At 31.9% G+C, this 25,036-nt stretch overlaps 3 protein-coding genes across 7 annotated transcripts in view; 2 read left to right on the top strand and 1 right to left on the bottom strand.

The window, feature by feature from the left end:
• Positions 1–4,152: 4,152 nt before the first annotated feature.
• LOC106712403 (probable Golgi SNAP receptor complex member 2) lies at positions 4,153–13,115 on the bottom strand. The gene is made up of 4 exons (XM_014504956.2): positions 12,911–13,115; positions 12,600–12,705; positions 11,750–11,930; positions 4,153–4,428 (listed from the first exon to the last, which is right to left on the bottom strand). The coding sequence occupies exons 1-4, from the start codon at positions 13,036–13,038 to the stop codon at positions 4,220–4,222; spliced, it is 624 nt and encodes a 207-aa protein (XP_014360442.2). The 5' UTR covers positions 13,039–13,115; the 3' UTR covers positions 4,153–4,219.
• LOC106712399 (multiple C2 and transmembrane domain-containing protein) overlaps positions 5,327–25,036 on the top strand; it is a 34,990-nt gene continuing 15,280 nt past the window's right edge. For 2 of the 5 annotated variants that reach the window (XM_014504950.2, XM_014504949.2), the window contains exon 1: positions 24,115–24,575. In XM_014504950.2, the coding sequence (XP_014360436.2) occupies positions 24,253–24,575 (323 nt within the window). In that variant the 5' untranslated portion in view covers positions 24,115–24,252. Of the gene's footprint in view, positions 5,399–19,640; positions 19,750–23,656; positions 23,869–24,114; positions 24,576–25,036 lie in introns of those variants that run through there. The other 3 variants (XM_014504951.2, XM_014504953.2, XM_014504952.2) reach the window with 3 other exon arrangements.
• On the top strand, positions 15,114–16,255 carry LOC106712402 (neuronal membrane glycoprotein M6-b). Its single transcript, XM_014504955.2, has one exon. The coding sequence runs from the start codon at positions 15,288–15,290 to the stop codon at positions 16,035–16,037; it is 750 nt and encodes a 249-aa protein (XP_014360441.1). The 5' UTR covers positions 15,114–15,287; the 3' UTR covers positions 16,038–16,255.

Raw genomic sequence — 25,036 nt, 5'->3', positions numbered from 1 at the left:
AAGTTCCTATGTCCGTCTCCTAGTTCTAAGCTACCACCCCCCCATCAATTTTCAGCTAAATCAGTTCGACCGAACTTGAGTTATAAACAGTGTAACTAACACGACTTTCTTTTATATGTATAGATTAGGTATCTGTCATGTATCGTAAATTTATAAATTTTAAGCGTTATTATAATAATAAGAAGAAAAATGTTGGGTTGTCCGATAAGTTCGTGCCCATTTTTAAGGGAAATTTTAAAGGCCCTTAAGTTTTGGCATACGTCTTTTAAATTATATTTGTTCGATTTTATAGCAAAACGTCTTATTTATTTCGACAAAAATTAAGTCAATCAGTTTTTATAAAACTAATAGAAAAGAACGAATCGTGTCCTACCATTTGTCAAAATATGGCTGAAGTTATCCTCTTTTAGTATGTATGTGTTATGTAAACATGTCATACGTTTTCAATAATTGTAATATAATATTCGAGTCTATTCTAAAATACCTATTGAAAATCGGAACGAACTTACTGGACAACCTGTTATCTTAATACAAAGCGTCAAATAAATTTAACAGATGTAGTATATATCAAAGTGTATCTTAAGTAAATAGAGATAGAGTTCAATTTTGTCAAATGTTCCGATATTTTTGCATACTTTCGATGCTTCGTTACTATTGACGCTATGTCTGTTACTATAATTATGGGCACTTTGAATGTACTCATATATATGACGATGTGAACGCTTCGATCTTTTTGAGCAGAGTGGATGCTTCAATTAATTTGATAACTTTGGTTGTACTTATATAATTGATCACTTTAGGTGTTCCTATATATTTGGATATCTTGACTGCCACTATATTTATGAAGCTGACTGTACAACTCCAGTTATATTCAAATGAAACAGTTAAATTGCTTTTATTAAGTTAACACGAATGAACTGTCAGTCCCCAAAGTATGAAGAAGTCAAGTTACACGTCAAATTAGGGAACGTAATAACGAAAATAGCTCTGCGTTGCATAATGCAGTAACGTATTTCGTGTTGTATGAGGAAAGAGGGTTTGCGAGGCAATCTTTATTTTGCCTCTCGTGTCATGACGTACACAATATAACCTTACAAAAGAATGTACGAAATATGTGAATGAAGAAATACTTTAATGAAATATGCAAAAATATTACGAAACGCTTAACGTAATATTTTAACAATAAAATTTTATTTTTTTATTCGATGTAGGATTCAAATACAAGGTCAGTTACATGTTCTCTCGAAATCCACGTTGTACTCGAGATGGTCATTCTCATCGGAGGAGACTTATGATAAGTTATTCGAAGACCAAGTGAATGTAGGTAGTCATAGAACCTTCTAAAATATTAATTAATTGATTCTTGGTCCACAAGAAAAAGAGGTCTCCACAAAACAGCATACTCTCATTAGTATTACAATTTCTTTAATAAAGAATATTTCGTACAGTTGTCAAGAATCTATTATATTATCAGGTAATTGAATATTACCGTATAAATTAGCGAAGCGTGTACACGTTGACAGTCTAACTTCGTTATAATCTTTGCTCGATAGGAAATTTTCGGGAAGATACTCGACGCTGTTATTTCACGCTTCGTATAACAGAAGGCCTTTGTTTACTGAAATATAAACAAAAGTATTTATAATAGGGACATTGTTAAAGTCTTCCGCACATATCTCTGCAATATTATAACACACGAGTATTTTATACGACTAGGTATTGACCAAGACCAGAAAAACTAAATATTTATTCACATTTACTGTATCGTAAACAAAACTGTCTAGATCCTGTCACAGACACTGCGTTATTGTCTTCGCTTCGCAAAGATTTAACTACTTCCAATTTGTAAATGGACAATTAACTTTTATACATTTAACACGTTAGTTAGTGGGCTAAAATGAAGAGTATATTGTTAAGAAATAGGTAGGGTATCCTATAAATAAAATGTATGCTTCGTTAGTTTAATGTTGTTAAAAATTTTACGAGTTTTTAATATCGTTATTAACTTTTAAACCAACTCGAAACAGCGAACTGTTGAAAATCAAAACCAATGAATATTTATTGAGTCGCAAATTAGAGCGAAACAAGCTCCATTTCAAAGCCAATAAAAAGCCACAACACTGTTTGATATTAGGTCGCTATATACATTGCAATATGTAGTTCGCTCTCGCAATTTAAATTATATATTTATTGTATACTTTTACATTATTTTCATAGATGAGAGTGTGCATTCTTTAAAACATCTTATGTAATATTTTGTTATAACATTCTATGATTTAAACGTAACATATGGATGTCATCATCAGCTCACTATACGTCCCCACCGAGGGGCTCGGAGCCTACGCCAAGTTAGGGGTGATTAGGCCATAGCCAACCACGCTGGCCAAGTGCGGGTTGGTTGACTTTACACATATCATTGAATTTCTTCTCAGATATGTGCAGGTTGCATCACGATGTTTTCCTTCACCGTAAGAACGTCGGATAAATGTACATATGTAATTCGAAAAACACATTGGTACACGGCGGGATTCGAACCCAGAACCTGCAGATTGCAAGTCAAGTGCTTAACCCCTGAGCCACCGACGCTCTTATACAAAACATATGTATGTACTTTGTTCAATTGTTTACACTTTAGTAAGACATTTTAAACAAAAAAAAGCCTACACTCATGTAGGTACACTCGTATACGTAATTCGGTGTCAGCATATAGTAGCCGTTTTTTATTTTGTTTGTGAATACTTAGTTTTTAAAAATGCATAATATACTTTGAAATAGATGTTTATTTTTATATTCACAAAGATATAAAGTTAATCTATAAATCGACTAAACCGACCTTGATAACTTGTTTTTATATTAAATACTAGCTGCCGACCGCGACTCCATCCTCGCGGAATTAAAAAAAAAAACTTAATATGTAGCCTATGTGTTTCTCCAGACTATGTTCTACATCTGTGCCAAATTTAATCAAGATCCGTCACGGATTTACCTTCTAACAAACATCCATCCATCCGTCCATCTAAACTTTTGCATTTATAATATTAGATATTCTTTACCCTGGCATACGGTGCAATGCCAAAGTGAAAAATAAAATTAATAATGTGTCGTGGTTTAAAAACGCATAATATGGGACATACAAACGATTTATTAATATAGATAAGATCTAGACATAATAATATATTTCTACACTGCAAGTCGCACACAAGGCTACAGGGTATTTGAAATTCCAAGCGTATTGCACATGTTTGCACATTTATACATTTATAGGTCTTTGTCCAATCGTCGTTGCTAATTTATTCTAAAATAAAAAAGTACTGAGACAAAAATCCGTAATGAGATTTAATCTGTTTTGTTAGAAGTTGTTGTTGTTAAAAGAAGTAATATCTTTATATACACGTACCTATCCGTTGCATGTTTAATACCTCCTTCAGCTAAACAACATAACCGATTGTAAAGAAGATGTTCGTATCCTTCTTACACAGTATCTTGTTTTTCTTTTTTGGTTTTCAGATCGCGGAGAAAGGACCAGTAATATTTACTTCTGCAAAAATCGTCTTTTTTTAAGAAAATTACCTCAGAATAAATACCTACTTTGTGATAAATTTTCTCTTCTTCGTTTCGTGCAAGGTCCATAAAAAACATATTTATTTAAACAATACAATTTATTTATTTAGCTAACAATGGTCCACAGAGCAATATAATATTTCTAATGGCCTTTAATATTCTATTCAAAACAATTATCAAAAGATTACCAGCAAAAATATTTTATTCACTGCAGTAGCGTAAATATACATACCAATTGCGTATTTAAAAAAATATATAACTAGCTAACTGTTACTGAAAAGCGTACAATTGCCATCGTATCGTCAACGACAAAATCTACTAATTTTGACATAATTGACGATGACGATACGAAGGCGATTTTTACAAATATTCGTGCTAGGCTCAATGTAAGACATACCTACATCATTCTATTTCTTAACCAACATTTTGTGATACATTTTTTCATTTTAATATAAAAAAAAATCTAGGGGTTATTTTGTGTTATTAGGTTGTAGGTTTTTTTAAAAGCGCAATAAAGATTTTTCTACAAAATATACATGAATAATATACAAAATAAAAACATCAAAGCAATAATACTTTACATCATTTAAAAAATATTCATTCTTAACTCATGGAAAATATGAAATTACACGCTTAATTTTATAACATCCTGTACACCCTATACCAAGAAGAATACAACTAGTACGATCACAGTCAGGGTAACAAACATGCCTCCAAACAAAATGTATTTGTCCTGAGACACTCTTCTTTCTATCAAGGATATCGTTGCGTTGGAGAGGCCGAGAGTGTTGGCCAGGTCTATTAGTCTTCTATGCGCACCTTTCAACGTGTCCCTGTTGTACCTTAGAGTCTGCAAAATGTTGGAACCTGGAAACAAAAATCAAATATGCCAGTGTATTCTTAAGCACCATCTGTTGCATAAGTGCCTGTTTCCACTTAGAAGTAAGCCGCACGACGCATGCATAGGTGTCATTTTAAATAGATATAAAAACTACTTCGAATAAGACCATATCGATAGTAGACCGAGCCGCGATCATCGTCTGGAGACGCTCATGTTATGAGTGATCGCGGAAGCGCCAGTGGAAATAGTACAAGCGATTCCACTTCGCATCCACATTGTCATTAAATGTCATTACATTCTACTTACATTTTCAATAGGGTTAGGGGCATAATTGCGTAATATATCTACAGATAAAATATCTAAATAACTAGTGCCATTCTCAAAATTTTCCTGAAAAATATAAATAAGTGCTAACATAAAAAATTTCTCCATAGCTATAAGGAACAAGGTTTAGTTCTATTCGCTAATATCTAATATATGTCATATTTCTTTGTTGCCTCTATTAACCCTGAACACCATGACTGAAACCTATTAAATAAATTTTAAGAGGTCTAAGCTTCTCAGTATTCTAAACAAAACAAATTTAAGTCTTCCAATCAACTCACGTTTTCTAAATTTTGTTTCTTACAACAAAAAAAAAACATAAAAATAATGAATTACAACTCGGCTTACGATAATTTGAAGGTGAAGCATGGTTTATAATTACGCATTTATGCCACAGTCCTCGTTCAGAACTGGTGGTGCTAAGAAAACATCATTGTGTGTTTGTGTCTTAATCTAAAACCTGTTTGTGTCAAGATCACTGAATAATATAAGTTTTATATTTTATCTGTAGTACTAAATTTTATATTTTAATTTTTTTATATACTGCATACAATTTGAATACGATTTAGACAATGGCGGGCTCTGGTTAATTTTGTTTGTTTTAAATGCAGTGACTTCCTGTGAATTTTGGAACTTACGTGTTTTCTTCGACAACTAAATAGCAAATATGTGGTGAGTTATTTTTATTATTACTAAATTTGAAATAACATTATAGCATCAATATAATTCTTTTAAAAAATCTACGGAAAACTGCATTTTATATTGAACTTGCAGTTTTGATGCATGTAACATATATTACAAACTAGCTGTGCCCGCGACTTCGTCCGCGTGAAATACTATTTTGGGTAGCATTTTTTTTGGGCTAATTATTTTATTTAACCAACGTGCTATGCTTTGATGTATGTAGAAGAACATAGAAAGAGGTGTGGCCGGACCGCGCCAAATGTAGGTCCTGGGTCTCTGCCTACCCCTCTGGGTTACGGGTCGTGAATTATGTTGTTGTTGTGGTTTTTACTTAAACTTATAAAAAATGCCAAAAAATATGAAACTTACAAAATATTCACATAAACATCTTCCCATACAAACATTCATCCACTATTCCGTTTTGTTACATTGTAACCTTGAGGGTAAAAGTTTTACAAATTTAAAATGTCATATTTATTTATATCAAATCAGCAGCCTAAAAAATAAGTTTAAAGCTTCTAACTGTAAAAATGACGATACTTCCATACAAATTTCCACCCTCACTTTCAGCCTCTTATAACCCTTTTTTCGCGTTAAAAAGTAGGCTTTGTACTTCCTCAGGCTCTAGACTAAATATTGGTAAGGGTAACATCAAAACATATTAAACAAAACATTCACCAAAACCTTACATGTTGCCTAACGAAATTTCATCCCCTATTGTTATTTAGCACTCTTGGGGGCAAAATTTTTACAAAAATTTAATTTCCTATTTATTTATATAGAATTAGTAACCTCAAAAATAAGTTTCAAGCTTCTAACTGTAAAAATGACGATACTTTCATACAAATTTCCACCCTAACTTTCAACCCCTTACAAACCCTTTTTCGCGTTGTAAAGTAGTCTTTATCCTTTCTCGGGCTTTAAACTAAATATTTGTAACGGTAACAGCAAAACATATCGAACAAAACATTCAACAAAATCTAAAATATTCCCAAACAAAATTTCATCCCTAATTGTTATTTAGCACCCTTAAGAGTAAACTTTTTTCAAATATTGAATATTAATTTCTTTATATCAAATTAGCAGCCTCAAAAATAAGTTTCAAGCTTCTAACTGTAAAAAAAGACGATACTTCCATACAATTTTCCACCCCCTCTCTCAACCCCTTACAACCCCCTTTTCGCATTAAAATGTAGCCTACGTCTTTCCTCAGGCTCTAGACTAAATATTGGCAAGGATAACAGCAAAACATATTAAATAAAACATACACCAAAACCGAGCATATTGCCAATCAAAATTTCATCCCCTATTGTTATTTAGCAGCCTTGGGGGTAAATTTTTTACAAAAATTTAATTTCATATTATTTATATAGAATTAGCAACCTCAAAAATAAGTTTCAAGCTTCCAACTGTAAAAATGACGATAATTCCATACAAACTTACACCCCCACGTTCAACCCCTTGCAAACCCTTTTTCGCGTTAAAATGTGCCCTATGTCCTTCCTCAGGCTCTAGACTAAATATTGGTAAGGGTAATAGCAAAACATATTAAAGAAAACATTCAACAAAACCTCACATATTGCCAAACAAAATTTCATCCCCTATTGTTATTTAGCACCCTTGGGCGTAAATTTTTTACAAAATTTAATTTCATATTTATTTATATAGAATTAGCAACCTCAAAAATAAGTTTCAAGCTTCCAACTGTAAAAATGTCGATAATTCCATACAAACTTACACCCCCACGTTCAACCCCTTGCAAACCCTTTTTCGCGTTAAAATGTGCCCTATGTCCTTCCTCAGGCTCTAGACTAAATATTGGTAAGGGTAATAGCAAAACATATTAAAGAAAACATTCAACAAAACCTCACATATTGCCAAACAAAATTTCATCCCCTATTGTTATTTAGCACCCTTAGGGGTAAAAATTTACAAAAATTTAATTTCATATTTATCTTTATCAAATTAGCAGCCTTGAAAATAAGTTTCAACCTTCTACCTGTAAAAATGACGATAATTTCATACAAACTTTCACCCCCACTTTCAACCCCTTCAAACCCTTTTTTCGCGTTAAAATGTAGCCTACGTCTTTCCTCAGGCTCTAGACTAAATATTGGTAAGGGTTACAGCAAAGCATATTAAACAAAACATTCACCAAAACCGAATATATTGCCAAACAAAATTTCATCCCCTATTGTTATTTAGCACCCTTGGGGGTAAATTTTTCCAAAAATTTAATTTCATATTTATCTTTATCAAATTAGCCTTGAAAATAAGTTTCAACCTTCTACCTGTAAAAATGACGATAATTCCATACAAACTTTCACCCCCACTTTCAACCCCTTACAACCCTTTTTTCGCGTTAAAATGTAGCCTATGTCCATCCTCAGGCTCTAGACTATCTGTGTACAAAATTTCATTTAAATCGGTCCAGTAGTTTTTGCGTGAAAGCGAGACAGACAGACAGACAGACAGACAGACAGACAGAGTTACTTTCGCATTTATAATATTAGTAAGGATATTGTAAACGCGAAAGTTCAGATGGATTGATGTTTGTTTGAGGATATCTCCGGAACGGGTCAACGGATCTTGATGAAATTTAGCACAAATGTAGAACATAATCTGGAAGAACACATAGGCTACTTATTAAGGTTTTGTTTAATTCCGCACGCACAGTGTCGCGGGAATCAGCTAGTTATTTTTATATATTTCACGTTTTTGGCGTATTGCTGCGGTATACGACAAATAATATCTTACTAATATTATAAATGTGAAAGTTTAGATAGATGGATGGATGTCTGTTGGAAGGTATCTCGGAAACGGCTCAACAGATCTTGATGAAATTTGGCACAGATGTAGAGCATACTCTGGAAGAACTCATAGGCTACTTATTAACTTTTTTTTAATTGCGCGCGGATGGTGTCGTGGGTGACAGCTAGTATTAAAATAACTGAAAAAGATAGCACATCAGTTCTCGTCTCTCTCTAGCTTTAATAACCAATGGATTTAATGTTTAGATTACTTAAACGTATGTTATACTTAATTATGGAATATTATATTTAATAATGTAATTTTTTTCTCGTAATTGATATGTTTTTTATATTTAATTATATTTCTGTGTTGAAATAAAGTTTACTTTTTTAAATTTAGGTACATGTAAAGTTTGTTTATTTCCTAATATACTGTTCGCAAGTAACATGATTATATGACCACGATACGCTGTTTTAGCTCCCAATATTTCATTTATTTCCTACACATTTCTATGAAATGTCACTTGATGCTCAATATACATACAATAAGGTCAAAATTTTATCATACCTACATACATTCGTGCTAAACAATACTTTTAATGACAATTTACTGGAATGTTATTCGAACATGAAAACCGTAAAATCCGATCGACCGATTCAGGAAATAATTCTTTGACTACTTAAATGTTATTGCATGCAAATAATTATAGTAATATAGAATCCATAACAAGACAACCGGGTAAGCAATTACAGCTAAGCCACACGGTGCGGTGTTGCAATATGCTTTTACGTTACAAATAAAGTCACACAGCGCGGCAAAATGACGCCGCTCCGTCAAAATACCGCAGCTCAATGTTTCTAACTTAGGCAAGGAGTAAAATGGTATTGGTATGGATGATATTTATCGTTGGTTTCTGAGACCAAAATCCCTGTATAACTTATATCGTAATCCCTTTCATTAAATTTGACAAAACAAGGATAACAAAATGTTTACGGGGATTTTGGTCTCAGAAACCGGGAAGATTCGGATTCGGGAATCAATAAATGGGATTAGATATTTAAATATGCGATCGGTTATTTATATGCGTTACTGTAGAACATGAATTGGTTTTATCCTTGTAAAATTATTACAAGTTTAAAAATAGTTCAAATAAGATTGTTTAGAACGTATAAAAAATATTTTTGTACCGTGTGTCTTGTCCCTTAGTGTAATAGATTAATAGAAGAAACCGGATCGTTATAATCGTGAAAACATTATGCTTTGAACGATGGTAATATTGTACTGTAATTAGCCATTATGCGACAGTGTTACGAACAATTATATCTATCAAGAAGAATTGAACTACCTAATCATTGATAAAAAACATAAACACTTTATTGTTATTAAAGTTTTTTTAAATAATAAAGTATTAAAAACTAACTGTCGTCCACGACTTATTCCATGTGGAACTAAAAAAACCTACCTGTATTCCAAAATTAGATTCATATCCCAAATTCAGATCCGTTCCGCCGTTCTCAAGTTATGTTGCAACTAACATCCATACAATTAGTAAGATAAGTGGTCAGTTTTGTGTTATACCTACGAACATGGACGTCGCCAAGGGGTGTCCAAGGGGTGTCGCAAGAAGGGGCAACTGCTAAGGGAACCGAAGAAATATAAAATAGACATGAACTACTTACATAGCATGGCATTTGGGCATGTTAATTGAAACCTATAAAATCCTTACTGACTATTACGATGTGTCCAGCCTCAAAGACATTTATATCCCAAACGACAACGAACGCTTACGTGGTCATCCCTTGAAACTTTGGTAAACTTCAGCCAAAACAAACCCAATGAAGCATTTCTTGCCCAACAGAGTAGTTGTGGCTTGGAACAAACTCCCAGAGAATGTAGTAATGGCCCCATCAATAAACTCTTTCAAAAACAGACTTGATAAACAAGATATCTCCAAACTATTCGACACACGCATCAGCTTAGCTTAGCTGCCAGTGTGTAAACAAATAATAATAATAATAATTATACATACAATCGTTATAGCACCACATAGAAACTCAAACTACTAATCAGATTTCCTTTGGAATAAAAAAAAAATATTTTACTACCTCCTATATAGGATTATACATTCCTAGGAATATACATTCGATCGATGTGCAGTATCAGTGGAATAATTCGGAATAAAAATTTGAATGAACATAGGAATATGTTAACATCAATGTATTGTGTTGAGACTAGGTTATACAAAAGATATGGAGATGGTAATGTGGTGAGCTCAGGGGAAGGAGAATCCAAAGATACGGGGAACCTTGGAAGAGTCATTGCTACTTAAATTAATTATTGTTCACAAGTAAAGTTGAGGAAACTAGCTAATGTCAGATTATATATATAATACATGGAATTAGATAGCAAATGTTCTTTTTAATGTGAGAAAATTTATTACTTCTTTTGTTAACTACTAAAATTTTTTCTGTCTACTTGTTAAACAAGATCTTTGTTTTTATAAGATCACATACCAAAACTAATTACATGACTATAAAGCAAAAAATAAATTCATAGTTAAAATTATTTATTACTAGCTGTTGCTTGCGACTCCGTCCGCTCGGAATTTAAAAAATATGGTAATAAGTAGACTATGTGTTCTTCCAGACTATGTTCTACATCTGTGACAAATTTCATCAAGATCTGTTGAGCCATTCCAGAGATAACAAACAAACGTCCATTCATCCATCCATCTAAACATTGGCATTCATATTATTAGTAAGATCACCTTATTTTTATAATGATTATTATCATCACTTTAAATCAGTGATTATTAAACTTATTTCTTTCACCGCCTGCTTTGAAAATCAATTATTTTTCAGCGCCCCCCATTTTTTTTACCCCTAAAAGTTAAAAACTACAATTTCATTACTTTTATTAATCTAGTTATATTAGTCGGTTGTGATGTTTAAACTTACATTCTAAACTAGAATTTTTTACCAGTCAGTTATAATAATTTCTGGTGGTAAAATTGCTCTAATTTTTTAACTATCATCGATCATGTTCCTTTATCCACAGAAAATTGTTACAACTTGATTGTGTATGGTATACGGGCTATCCTACGAAATCTTTGTTAAGTATTTTAAGTTTTTATAATATCATACAGGGTAGAAATATAACTAATTATTTGTTACTGTGTAGTAGGTGAGTTTTAATTTTAGTGAAATTTAAAATACTATATAAAGTACATGAAATTACAAATTATACATCGCCCCCTAACCCACATCAATGCCCCCATTTTTTCTGGAACCCTTAACGCCCCCATCTAGGTTTCAAACGCCCCCAAGGGGGCATCATCGCCCGCTTTGAGAAACACTACTTTAAATACATACACAACAATGATTCAGCCTAGTTTATTGGGGTATAAAAATACCAAATAATCTTGCTCTGTTTATTTGTTTAAAATTTAATTATCCACTTCCTTTTAATAGATTTCTTTGGAACTTTAATTCTGATGAAAATACAATATAATATGGAGAAAAATAAATAAACTGGAATTATTTTTTTATCATTTTGATTGTAATGTAAATGATAAATAATTATACACACCAGTATGAAGCATTTCGTCCACATGTTGATGTGAACTCTGCAAAGAGTTTCGTTCTTGTCCTAAGAAATCGACATTAATAGCAGTGTGGTCATGACCAAACCTCCTGCTCAGCAACTGCTCTCTGTCTTCTTGTTCTTGCTGTCGTCTACGCCTTTTGTTTTGAGCATTTAGTAAAGATGCCTGTTGAAGTAAATATATTTCATTTCAGTAAAATTAATTTTGATTCAAAAAATTCAGTCACACATGATTTACTAATTTTAGAAGTCACCTTATGGCTGTGTTAGAAATATGGGGGCTTTAATAATGCTCAGCTTCTCTCTGGAATTAATTAATGCAGACTGCAATATTGAAATGAAAATACGAGCATAATCAGTGTTGCCCCATCCAACGAAAAGTTACATATCAAATCGGACCTCTATCTGAGCTGGATGGATTGATATGAACAAAGTGTTGTTCTATTAAGAAACATGATACAAGTATGAATAAAATAGTGCAAAGCATGGAACAAGCATGGAAGTTTAAATGTAGAAGTTTATGAGATATGACAAGATGGAGCCAAATTGTTGGTGTAATGACAAAATCTCTATGCAATTTAAAGAGTTACAGTCCTTAACCGTTAAATGAAATTACTACTTAAGTTGCCTCAATTCTCCAGATCATATAATATTCATTATGAAGACAAAATGTAAGTTCTCTTCCCCTTCCCACACTTTTCTTAGGAAAAGATGAGAGGGTTATATGGATATGACAAAGGTTGGGATGCATATGAAGTAGAAATAACCTCTTCCCATGCATTCCGTTCTAGTCAATTAAAGATCTGTCTCCACTGTTATATTGTGTGATTATTACCTGTATATGCTTATTGTCATATTTTAGTTGGTCAACTCTCATTTTTGCTGTAGGCCTTTGATTGATTGGTGTTTTGAACACCAGTATGTCCAGCTTTTCACAATTTCTGCAATTAAATATATTAAAACTCCTTTATACTTCAGTATATCAATTCATAAAAACAAATTCCTTTTAAAGTAAAAGTAACAAATTACTTTATAGAGTTATGATCATTTAAAGATAGTATTTATTTGTTACTAAGTCAACACAGTTTTATCCAAACAAATAGTTGTCAAAGTTAAGCGAGTTAAACAAAATTTTAATATACTTACGCATTAATGGCATTAATTTTTGATTGAATAGCATTTTCTATATTTTCAGAAGGATCCCTCTCTAGTTTATAAAACAAATCTGTAGTTTCTTGTATTAATTGAGTTGTTTGAAGGTAAAGTTGTTCCATTGTTATAACTGTAAAAGCAGCATAATATATGTGCAAATCGAAATAGACGAATTTAATTACGTTTTTTAGTTAATTTCTTTAACTTAAAGTTACTGGTATAATTATATCAACACGAAGTTTTACTTTTAATCTTAAAAGATTCCTTATAACTTATAACCAGTCGGCCTTATTTACTGACGTTGACATCTATTATGAAACGTCAATTTGACGTGGCAGGTGGCAAGCTAGCAATGTATGCCATTTTTCCGCTTTTTTCAGCAGTTTTGGTAAATATATAGCTACATTAAAAGATTGTTTTTATGGGGTAATGATATTTTACACGACCAAGGGAAATCTGGTAAATACTCAGTCGATATTTTTTTATTCTTTACCATAGAGATATGGAGCAACGTATAGAGAAAAACTTTATATACTCTATACATGAGGTGGTTGACAAGTCTATGACACGGTAATAATAATACCGTGAGTGAGAGAGATACAGTTATACCCAATTCCTGTGACGTGACAAAGACAGGGATAACTATCTTCTGTCCCTTTCTGCGTACCAGGGTTTGGGGTTTGTTTGGAACAAAGGTTGTCCCCTACAAACAACCTAGGTTGTCCCTGACAAAGTTTGACATTCGTGCTATTTTTCGAAAATTGTGAGTACTTAGTGGCTGTAATTGTGCAAAAATATTTTGATATTACAGTTTTAGTAAGGTAAAGTTTATAAAACATGGTATACTGCTGTATTGTCGGTTGTAAAAGCCGTAGTGAGCGAAAAGAGAAAAACATAACCTTTCACTCGTAAGTACTGAAACTACGCACCTATTCACATGTATTCATACAAAATAAGGAAGAAAATACAAACTAGTTGTTCTTTACAGTCTTTGTAATAACTAATATGTTAAAATACGGGTAAAATCAGCTAAAATAAAATAGTATTTTTCGAACATTATGCGCCCAAACGCAGATGTCATTTGTGTCAAATAATATACTGTGGATGTGGGAAACAAGCGGCCATATTAAACTTCTTTTCAAATTGGTTGGTTATTACCCGTAAAAATAATACCACCATCTTGTTGTAAAAATTACCCTGAATTTAGGGGAAATAAAGTATAGTATTTGTAATGTATATAAATGAAACAATTCACATTTTTTATACTATTTTCAACAGATTTCAAAATGAGTAGTTTTTAATTCTGGTATATGCTGTGTTTTTTATTGATACTTTCTTATCCCGTTGATTTTAAAGAGTATTTTTTAATTTGTCCCATGTAAATTTTATCGAAATCGGTTACTTAATTTCTTAGAAAGTACAATCAAAATAGTTAAATATTAAGTAGTTTTACATATAGTGTTCACTGTAATGATATACAGAATAATTTAAAATTATATGACTTTAATATTGGTATGTTTTTTGTAGCTTTTTAAGAAGACTTAGGGCTTCGTGCATATCGAAGAAAAACAGGACATCGTTTGAATGCTGGTCTAATGGACCTAAGACTGAAGAGATGCCGCGCTTTGTTGAAGCGGTACGCGGGAAAAAAATATCGGGAAATTCTTTTTTTGGAGTCACTCAAGACATCCTAGATTAAGGCAGCCGCCGATATTGACATGGACCTCGTTCGTGCTGCGATAGACAACTGGCTGCGCAGATTGAAGGCCTGTGTTCAAAATCACGGAGGTCATTTTGAATAAACTTTAGTGTCATAAGAATCTATGTTTTGTTAAGTTCATTTTGGTATATAAATGGTCACATAATGAATAAACTTGTTTCAATTATTTTATATTAAACATGTGACAGAATTTATGACCTGACTAAGTATTACTAAAAAATCTGTTTACCTAATCTTAGTCACATAAACAAAAATTACGCATTGTTTTTATATTTATTACATTTATTAATTAAAATATAATTGGGAATGTATAAATTGGTATATATTAAATTATATCGTAATTATTCATTTTCGGGACAAAACAAATAACTGGTAACCCCAATCCTCTCACTTATATATAGGTATAGTCTATAGTACTCTCTATCTGTCCCTTACGGGTGAACGCGCATGCCATATCTATATAATTCTTCATCTGAGGTGGTTGATGGTTGTCTGTTGTCTTCAGTTATCGGTTCTCTTATTGGTTTATTATTTTATTCAGTAATTTTGTTGACTGAGTCATATTAAAATAAATGTTTTGAATATCAAGTTACGAACGTTAAAATAAACTATTACATTTGATTAGTGAAGTGAACGTGAAAGTTTATCATAATGGGTGACGCTTGTCAAGCTTGTCTAACAAGAATTCCCCATGCAACACTCATCGCAACTATTATGTGTTGTCTGGGCGTGGGGGTGTTTTGCGGGACTATGTACCGTGGATCCGCTCTTTCGATTCTTATGTTCGATGAAGTATTTCATTTTCGTCTCATTTGGATAGAAGCGTTGCAAATGATTTTCATAGTTGGCAGTGCTTGCATGGCTGCACTCGGGTTAATGCTTCTATGCCTGGGATGCCTTACAACCGGTGCTACCAGACAAAAGGTTTACCGCGCTTGGAGAGCCCGCGTCGGAGGCAGAATATCCTGTGCAGTCTTTATGATAATCACCTACATTTTAACTTTCATATGGATTGTATTGCTAGGTTTTCTAGTAATCACAACATTCTTGTTCACTATATTTTGGAAATTGTGTTCCAAACCCGAAAATATTGCGCTAACAACCTGCATTGACTTCACTCAATTTGACTTTATGTTCCCATCTTCTGTTAAACAAGATCACATGAAGATATGTGAAGCATACAAAATGAAGTTATTTTGCAAAGATTATGTTGAGAAAGCAGAGTTTATGTTTATTCTCGCCATGGTTTCATGCATTCTTGTTATTTTAAGTTTGGTTCATTATCTGATGTGCTTGTCGGCTAATTACGCACATATCAGGGACCATGAGAAATTCCAGGAATTGCAAGAACTGCAGTATCTAACAAACCCGGACCTGCATGCCTCAAAGGATCGTTTCTAGTATATGGCCCGCGCACCGCTGCTGCGCTCCCTTGAAGCTTCCACTAAAATGTGACAGTTTTAATAAACTAAATGTAATTAGACAACTTTTTGTGTTCACTGAAAATAAAAAAAAAAAGACTGAGCTAGAAATGATCAAGTGTTAGTCCACAAATCAACAACATTTTTTTACATATCTGAATTTTATGAAAAATTGTTATTTGTTTGTCCCATTTTTTATTAATTATTGTATTTAGATGTATTTAATATTGATAAGCTTTTTGACATTCCAGTATATAATTTAATAGTACATAAGAATTATTTCAACCTAATTAAGTGGTTCTTTTTATCTTTTATATCTATTTTGATACATAAGCTCAAGGAATTGTTACATTTTACATATTTTTTATATCCTTGTAGTTAAGGTTTAATTGAAACAAATTTAAAACATATGTTAAAACACATAATATCCAATAATAAATATTGCTAACAAACTGAACATTAGAAGCTGCCCCTAATTTATTTTAAAGGAAATCAACAAAATGTTACAGCGACACAACAATAGACCAATGTTCTATAGACCTCAATCAATTGTTCTTTTCAAGTAAAAATGGTTACAAGTAACATAGTAGTACATTTACATTAATTGTGAAATAATTTAGGTCATAGGTTATGAAACATGTCTCAACACCTGTATTATTACTGTTACAATATTTGTTTTTCACTATTAGCACACATTTAAAAGAACCTTTAATATATATTTAAGCATTCTTCTTGAGGTACCGACTAGCAAAGATATTCTATATCTTATAAGGCAAAACATTTGAGCGGAACTTCCAATTCACTGTCAACTCTCAGATATTTGATAACCAGAATATCTTTCTATGACCAACTCATTATTGTAACCTTTCACAGCTGCTAGTAATTTAGTAACTATTTCTATTTGGATATTAATGTTGTTTGATAAATCAACAACTTTGAAAGTGTACAATTCAATTCAATGTTTCAAACACAAAGTGTATGAACATATTATTTTGTGATTTTATCCACATTTTTTTTTGTATTCGAAATATGATTATTATATTTATTATGTTATTTAAATTTAATATCCTTACCAGTAGAGTAAGATTTTTTATTATATTTAGTAATAAGATAGAATTAATTGATGTAGACTAAATCGTAAATATTTTATTCAATGTAAAGTACAATGGTTCTAGTATAGAGCATGTTTTAAAGATTTAAGAATGATACACAATCTAACATTAACCTTTTTTAATTCTTTTTGAAATAATGTTTTTAATGTTAAGGATTTGACATATTAGTATATGTACACCAATGTATTACTACATTTTATAGCATTAACAGTTTTCACAGTAATAGCACATAGTAATTGAAAATATTAAACTAAAACAAGAAAAAGGGTTTAAAGCATTAAAAAAGAAATGGATGGTTCATCTATTAGATGTTAAGTCAATTAAGCCATATCATAATGGTGTTAAAGTTCAAAGCAGAAAGGAGTATGGTTCTATAGTGTTATTTGTAGACAATGTAATGACAATAAGATAGTTTTTTAAAAAATCTGCCACCATCAAAACTCAACCCCAGTTAATTATAATTGAAGTGCTTGAAACATGCAGATTTTAGAAAAATTATGCTTAGCTTTTTGAACTGAATTATTATAGAATAAGATTTATTATATACAATAAATTTTGATTATTTTATAACATTTTTTTTGTGTCAACCTTTAATATCTGCTGAATCTACTTTTTCGTCATAGTAATATTAATTGGAAAACAGTACTTTTCAGATATATTACTAACTCTTAACCTTGCGCAGTGCGCAGAACAGAATTTTAGGTGTAGGAAGATGCGGGAGTTAGTGCACTTCGCAACACGTCAATGACGTCGAGATATTTTAAAAGAACTAACAGTCCCTAAAAATTTCGCATTTGTAACGATCACTAAAACTAATTGTTCACCGCCATCTAGTGTCGACGGTTTTTATTATTAAAATTGTTGAATCGCCATCTAGTGGCAATTTGTAACGATTTTTCTTATTTTTTCCAATTTGTTACTAGATGGCGGTAGTATCAAAAACCAAGCTTTTGATCAGCGTACGTTTTTTGTGAAGCTGAGACCATGATACTTACCGTGAATTACCACTTCTGTAACATTTCTACAAAATCATATTTCTGTATATTCAATGATTAACATTATTCCATGTAAGTATAAATCAAATGAAGATAATTTAAATTCATTGCTATCAAATCCTCAGTGATAAGTAACGACGCATCGAAGTATAGATGTACGTACTATTATTATTGCAATAAATTGATGTATAACATCATTTTCCTTTGTTACGAAGTAAGAAACAATGGTGTTTCCCAATCAATTATTTAAGTGCACTCATTTTATTGTCTACATCAATTATTTTAATACAAGAAAATGAATCACTTTAAAGTACCCACAACTATGAATTTATAATGCACGTAAAGGTTTCTTTATTACGTCTATAGGTACCATTAAAACGTCTACACCTTTTCACTCTAGGTTATGATGTGAAGATGACAATAATTTGGGATGTAGATGTTCTAGACTCTGAAAATTTTATTCAAGTCTAGACTTCGAGTCGATCGAGTATACCTAACTTATATAAACTAGCTTACTTATTTAACTTAAATATTTGTTTATACATATTTTATTTTTAAAATGATTTACCTTGACGTATAACTCACGGAATATATACACTATACAACTATACATTGACTATTATAAAAAACAAATTTTAACGTTCGTACCCTGATATTTTTAAATCATTATTATTTTTACATTTACAATAATGTTCATATGCTACAAACATATTTTAATTGAGGAAAGAGATACATTGATTACTATATAATGCGGAAACGTAAAACAAAGTAAAATTACCTACATACATACATAAAAACACCTAAATTTATTGGATAGTCACTTTTTTTACTTGTTTGTTTCGTCTCTTTGAAAGTCACTTTTTTCAGAGACGATCTGGACGGAGGTTTTATTTTATTTACGTTCTATATAACTAAATTCCGAATTCATTTATCTGATACACCACCATTTCAGTAGCGATAGCGGTCTCTTTGTAGTTATAAGCTGAGGGAACAATATGCAAACAATTATTAATTTTCTTTCTTCTCGTTTAAAGTGCTACTTGTGCGACTTTTTTTAACCTGGGGGTGTAACAGTTGCGGTCTGCCCACTAGGGATGTGTAGTTGACGGTTTTGGCGTCAACGAAACGGAACTGTAAATTAGCTTTTTTCAACTAGTCGAAAAACTAGTTGATTTTGCCAAATAATTAATAATACATTAAATAAACAACCCGAAAACTGGAATGACAACCAGTGATTGCTATGTTAATTTAACGTGGAATTCAACTAGTTTGTTGAATCAACGCCCATCCCTCGTGCCCAGGCGGCCGGCCATTGTGGGTGCTAGCCAATGAACATACAGTTTTAACGGCGCCGGACCTGAACATGACAGGAACTACAAAACCGGATAAAAAACTGTTAATTTTGAAAAAAAGAATACATTACGCTTCAAATAAACCACGTAAAGACATTCCATCAGTGTTTTTTCGTTTCCATAAGTTACGGTGACACATTTATTTACGGAAAACACTAAAATATAAATAAGGATTTAATCAAAAGCTTAAAATTATAATACGAGGTTGTCTTACCTGGGAACTGCACGAAAAGGTCAGTTAAACATTTAATATGGTTGTATTTATTCGATAACTATTTCGTTGGATTTTAGTAAGATAAAGCTGTTTTTTCTATAAAAATGAAAAACACTTGCGCAATATAAGTATGTAAAAAGATTTTTTAAAGTCGCTTCTTTGTTTAACTTCTACTTAATAAATGGAACGTAACCTTGTCTAAAAGGAAAACGCTAATAGTTTAAAAGTCTATCGAATACCAAAAAGAACCTGCCCACACTGCGACCTTAAATAAAAATTAAAACCTGAATTCGTAGCTCTCAAATGAATTCAAGTATATTTTTTAATTTAAAACCAAATTGTAACAGAAATATTTGATTTAACTTTAAAATGCCTATTATCCCTATGCCTATGATGAAAAAGTTTAAAAACAGAGGAAATGAATGTTGCATTGGGTGTTAAAAACATAATTTAAACTTTATTTGAAGGTTATATTTCATTAAGAAATTCTACGGTCAGCGATGAGTCGTAAGAACTTTCCACGATCTGTTGACCATGGCTAAGGCGAAGGTTGCGCTCGAGGTGGTTCGGTGTCCCCAATTCACATTATGAAGGCATGCCAATGACCTGGCCATATTTTACTCTATACTTCCTGGTCGGTGATATTCGATGCTTAAAGTTTTGTTAAGAGAGTGTGTATTCGAAGTTTATTTGGTTGGTTTTTAAATGCAACTTTATTTTTTCGTTACTCGCATTAGGAATCAATATGACATATAAATAATGTTGAGATTTTGTAATAATAAAAGGTTGTTAATAAAAACGCGATAAAGAACTTTGAAACCGATTGTAACAGACAAGATTCAATCAACACGAAAGTAATTAGTTTGAAGTATATTCGGGTACCTACCTTTTATACCGTGTGTCTAGAAGCTAGACTGCAACTTTTTGACTGAATCTGACTAGAATTTATATTGAAATGAAGTACCGGAAGTCTAGATACAAGTTTGGTTTATAATTATATTTTTGTAGTTATCCATCTATCCGTATAAGTGCGCAGAGTAAGTTATCACAATTATTAAGTTATTCTGGAACGCGTGTAAGTTTGGCGAATTTTTTGTCATTTACGGTTTATAACTTAATCTTACTTAAGTGTTTACTTATAAATGTCCAATAAGTTTACATGAAAGTATTTTCGTAACGTTAATATATTTTGTTAATAAATATGATTATGGAAAATAACCGAATAAAAAAACGGTCTGTTTGCACTAATGTTCTTGTGTTAAATATTCGAGGAATCTATTTGCAACCGGTCCCCCGGGGTTTCCAATTACTTGCTGTTATATATGTCAACAAGTCGCCACAAAGATAGCTACAAATATCAAGGTCTGTGCATATTAATATGTGTCATTGCTCGCGAGATCCTTTCGATGAAAACCTTCATGATCAATATCGATTATATCTTGAAATCAACCGATTTAATGTAATGGAAAAAAGAGTTTTATCAGCAGTTAACACTGATTTAAAATATAGCATAAGTATTTCTCAGCCTGTAATAATTACTAGTGCAGTTTAAACAAGTTTAACCTGTAAATATTTGCTATTGTCCTGCTGCGACCAAAGTACATTGAACATTATTCATACGCTACGTATAATTCTTCAAAGAAGCATTGATTTATTGCCTTACATTGTATTACATACTTCTTACGTTCATTTCTTTAAACATTTGGTAGGAAAAGATCGTTTAAAATTGTTATTGTTTTAAAATGGCGACTTCACTGATGGGAGTATCACACCGAATACAATATTGATTTAAGTTGTTAATAATTTGCAAAGAGATTAGAAAATAAGACGACGAGTCACCCATACGAATGATTTACTACTTTAGTTTGAATCTATATGTAAATCTGCACACTTGAGAGTGACGCAATCGTGTTATAGCATTATTAACACCATTAATCATAAGTCAAGTTCACAAAACAAGTTAACATTTACCAAAATATGTAACTCGTATAACAATGACTGACTGACCAAACAAAAATTGAAAAATAAAACCTCCACGTATCTTTTTAAATGTTTAGAAGATAATGAGTGATTTCGAAGTAAAAATCAACGGTAACATTATGTGATAGGTATATATTAAGCCAAAATATAGTTTATAGCAATTGACGTCTCTTCTACCATAAGTGGTCGTTCACAGCTCCAGTTTACGATGTCTGCTGCACTGCGCGGCGAAAAATATCTGCATAATTATCACCTCAAAAAATAAGGAATGCAAAAAGTATGGTAAAAATGTAGTAAGTATAGAGTAACGTACTGAACACGTGTATTTTGGCCTTAAATTTGTAAAAGGCCATCATATTATGTTAAATAAGCAAGACGGTTTTATTGTTCTGTCCAGGGCGCACACGGTGTGACCGTACGTGTCCGGCCTCATTCTAATTTCCCAGTAGAACGGAAAAATGATTGTACTATCTTGATAGAGGTCAAAAGAAATCTCATGGTCTTAATAAGGAAATAGGAGACGGATATCATATTCAGATACGCGAAAATCAAACAAAGGTTGTATCAATTGTCCGAAAAAATAGATAAGATTGATTTCACTTTATGGCTTGTATAATATTTATTGAATAGTAAAGAAAAAGGAAATCGGTTTTTAATTCCCAAAAATATGATGGAAGTTAAGTAAAGTAATATAAATGCAAAACGACGTAATAATTTTTACTACTGGTCACCCATTGATCATAATTCGCCCATGATTCATAATCAAAGTTTTCAAAGTTTAAAGCTAAACTTATGTTGATAAACTTAAAGATGATATCACCATGACAGTACGAAATAAAACAGATTTAATAATAATACAAATCATCTGATTAATACTTGATTTTTAACGTTTACTTATCTTTGTGGAAATATTTTAAAATTAAAATGAAATCTTGTATGTTTTGGAATCATCATACGCCGTTCTAAAACAAGTTATACCACTAAGCTTACAGTGAAATACCACTACGGAAAGACCTATTCAAATATATTGCTATCTTTGTTATTTTTCAAGGAAAATGAGAGGGACACACCATAACACTACTAACACGTATCTGACCAACAGTAATTAACATTTTAGCGATTAATGAGTCCCGAACAACAATGTGACCTGAATAGAAGGTGCGTTGTACAGAATGCACTTTGCCCTCCTGCCTGCATGCCAAACAATTGTCTTCAGACAATACTTGCTTAAATCTTTGTTAAACAAATAACTACCTACTTCCTTTTATTTACATCCAAAAGTATGTCAGTCTAAAAATACTTTTTTTACAGTTAGAAAAATATGTTGTCTTATGTGACAGCAATACATGTATAATATTATATTTTTCAATTATCAAATCCTTTTACCGTATCATAATTTTTTATTGTTAAATAACTTTAAATCTATATATTATTAAAGTTGGAGTGACTGTCCGAGAAAAAAATCATATTTCGTACACGTCATGTATATGCCTTAATGATAACGAAAAAAAAATGTTTCGTCTGTCCGTGTGTTTATCCGCAAAGCCGCGTTTGTTTCGGGTATTCTCCGGAACGGCTGGACCGATTTTGACTGAAAGGTAGCTGATGCACGCTGGCTTATTATTGGTTACTTTTGTCACAGAGGACTTCATGTTATAAATATAACCGTAGGATTCCACTGCCGAAGCACATAAAATAAAAAAATCCGTTTCGTACACTTCGGGTTAATAAATGTAAGTATTTTTAAATAAATCTCGACCACGAGTCGGCGTAATATGCAATTAATAAGTTACGTATAAAAGTGCCATTATATTATTTTTTAAATAAGGAAACAACATTCGTGACGCATTAATGGTAATTTATACGGTTACAGTTCGATACAATTTCAATGGCCATGTTAGTAAACGCCACGTTACCGTCGACCGAAGGGGACGTTTCCGCTATTTTTTATTTTAATTTAAATAATTTTTCATCTCGTTTAAAAGCATCAATCGCGACGCGGGTGTAAGCCATTCATAAATATTTATTTCCGTGGTGGTATGACGATGTAAGGAGACCGCTAAGTGTAATTTCCTCGGCTCATCGGCGAATGATTCTCAGCGTCGTTGGCTCAGTCAATTGTGCACCTTCGAGTCGTACGCGTCCGACTGACAGAGAGGTATGTGTTACACAAAATTATTCGCTTTTAATCGTATTTTAACGACAAATGGAATATTATTGTTAATTAAACTATCGTTAAATTCCAATGTCGAAACCGATTAGACCTTAATTTTGAGGTCACTTTTTATATTTTCAGTGATAAGCTTGACTTGTCAGTGATAATGTTTAATTGTTCGATATTAATTTAATAATCTTGTTGTGTGTCTTAATATAGTATATTATCAGTTAAACAGTGAGCTGTTGTTCGATTGACACGTCTGTATACGATAATTTTAATTGAATTTTATCGCCAATCTTTTTTACCGTTTAAATGATGAAGGTAAATAAACAAATACCAAGAATTATAAACTTGACGGTGTATTAAAGTGCGTTACTATTCGTGATGTCGTTTAGAAGGAATAGATTTTTTAGGACAAAATCTGTATTAGAATATCACGAGACCGAGACACAAAGTGAGTTTTCATTGACAAATGGCAATGTTTGTAAACAAAAGAGTGTGCCTTCTTCAGGTAAATCTATGCAGGCGGATGTCCTGTATAATAAAGTTAGCGAAGATGTTATTCTAAATGATAGTATCAATTTTAAAACTACTTCTTTCGATAGAGATAATGAATTAATGAATAAAGTCTGTGATATTGAGGTAAATCCCAACGTAGACGCGTCTGTTTTCAAAGGCCAACCACAAACTAATTTGGAAGAACGACCGTAAGTATTCTGAATCATATCTTTTACCATATTTGGAACATAAACAAATATTTTACGTTTTGTTTCATGTTTATTTAAAGATCACACCATTTGTTAGTAATATGTCGATAAAAATCTATAGATTACATAACTTTTTTTTATGCCGACTGACAATGTATTTGACAAAACTCGATAACTGACAAAATTAACTTCGACTAGATTCGAAAATGTAATAGACAATTTGTTGTGTTTTTATTACAATATATCGTATTATTTATGATTATCCCACATTTAAATTGATAAGTAAGGAAAGATAATTTTAATCATAATGATCAGTATTAGTTAGTAATGTTACTATGCTATATTTTAAGTATTCCCATACATTACTAATTTGCGAAAACTTGTAACGGTCATTAAGTTTTCGGGGCTTCTACCTATATGCTAATCGAAATAGTTAGAAATACATATTTTTTAAATTGTTT

The sequence above is a fragment of the Papilio machaon genome, chromosome 3 (assembly GCF_912999745.1).
Source record: "Papilio machaon chromosome 3, ilPapMach1.1, whole genome shotgun sequence".
In the NCBI taxonomy this organism is placed as follows: domain Eukaryota; kingdom Metazoa; phylum Arthropoda; class Insecta; order Lepidoptera; family Papilionidae; genus Papilio; species Papilio machaon.
Note: the sequence above shows the minus strand (reverse complement) of the source record. Positions and strands in the feature narration are given on the sequence as shown.

What these genes read in the sequence shown, in the direction of transcription:
- LOC106712402 (XM_014504955.2), top strand. Translation starts at nt 15,288, where the DNA reads ATGGGTGACGCTTGTCAAGCTTGTCTAACAAGAATTCCCCATGCAACA.
- LOC106712403 (XM_014504956.2), bottom strand. Translation starts at nt 13,038, where the DNA reads ATGGAACAACTTTACCTTCAAACAACTCAATTAATACAAGAAACTACA. An exon ending in AAAATTAATGCCATTAATGC is followed by an intron (nt 12,706 to 12,910) that starts GTAAGTATATTA and finishes ATTTAATTGCAG; the next exon opens with AAATTGTGAAAAGCTGGACA. An exon ending in GGACGAAATGCTTCATACTG is followed by an intron (nt 4,429 to 11,749) that starts GTGTGTATAATT and finishes TTTTGTTTCCAG; the next exon opens with GTTCCAACATTTTGCAGACT.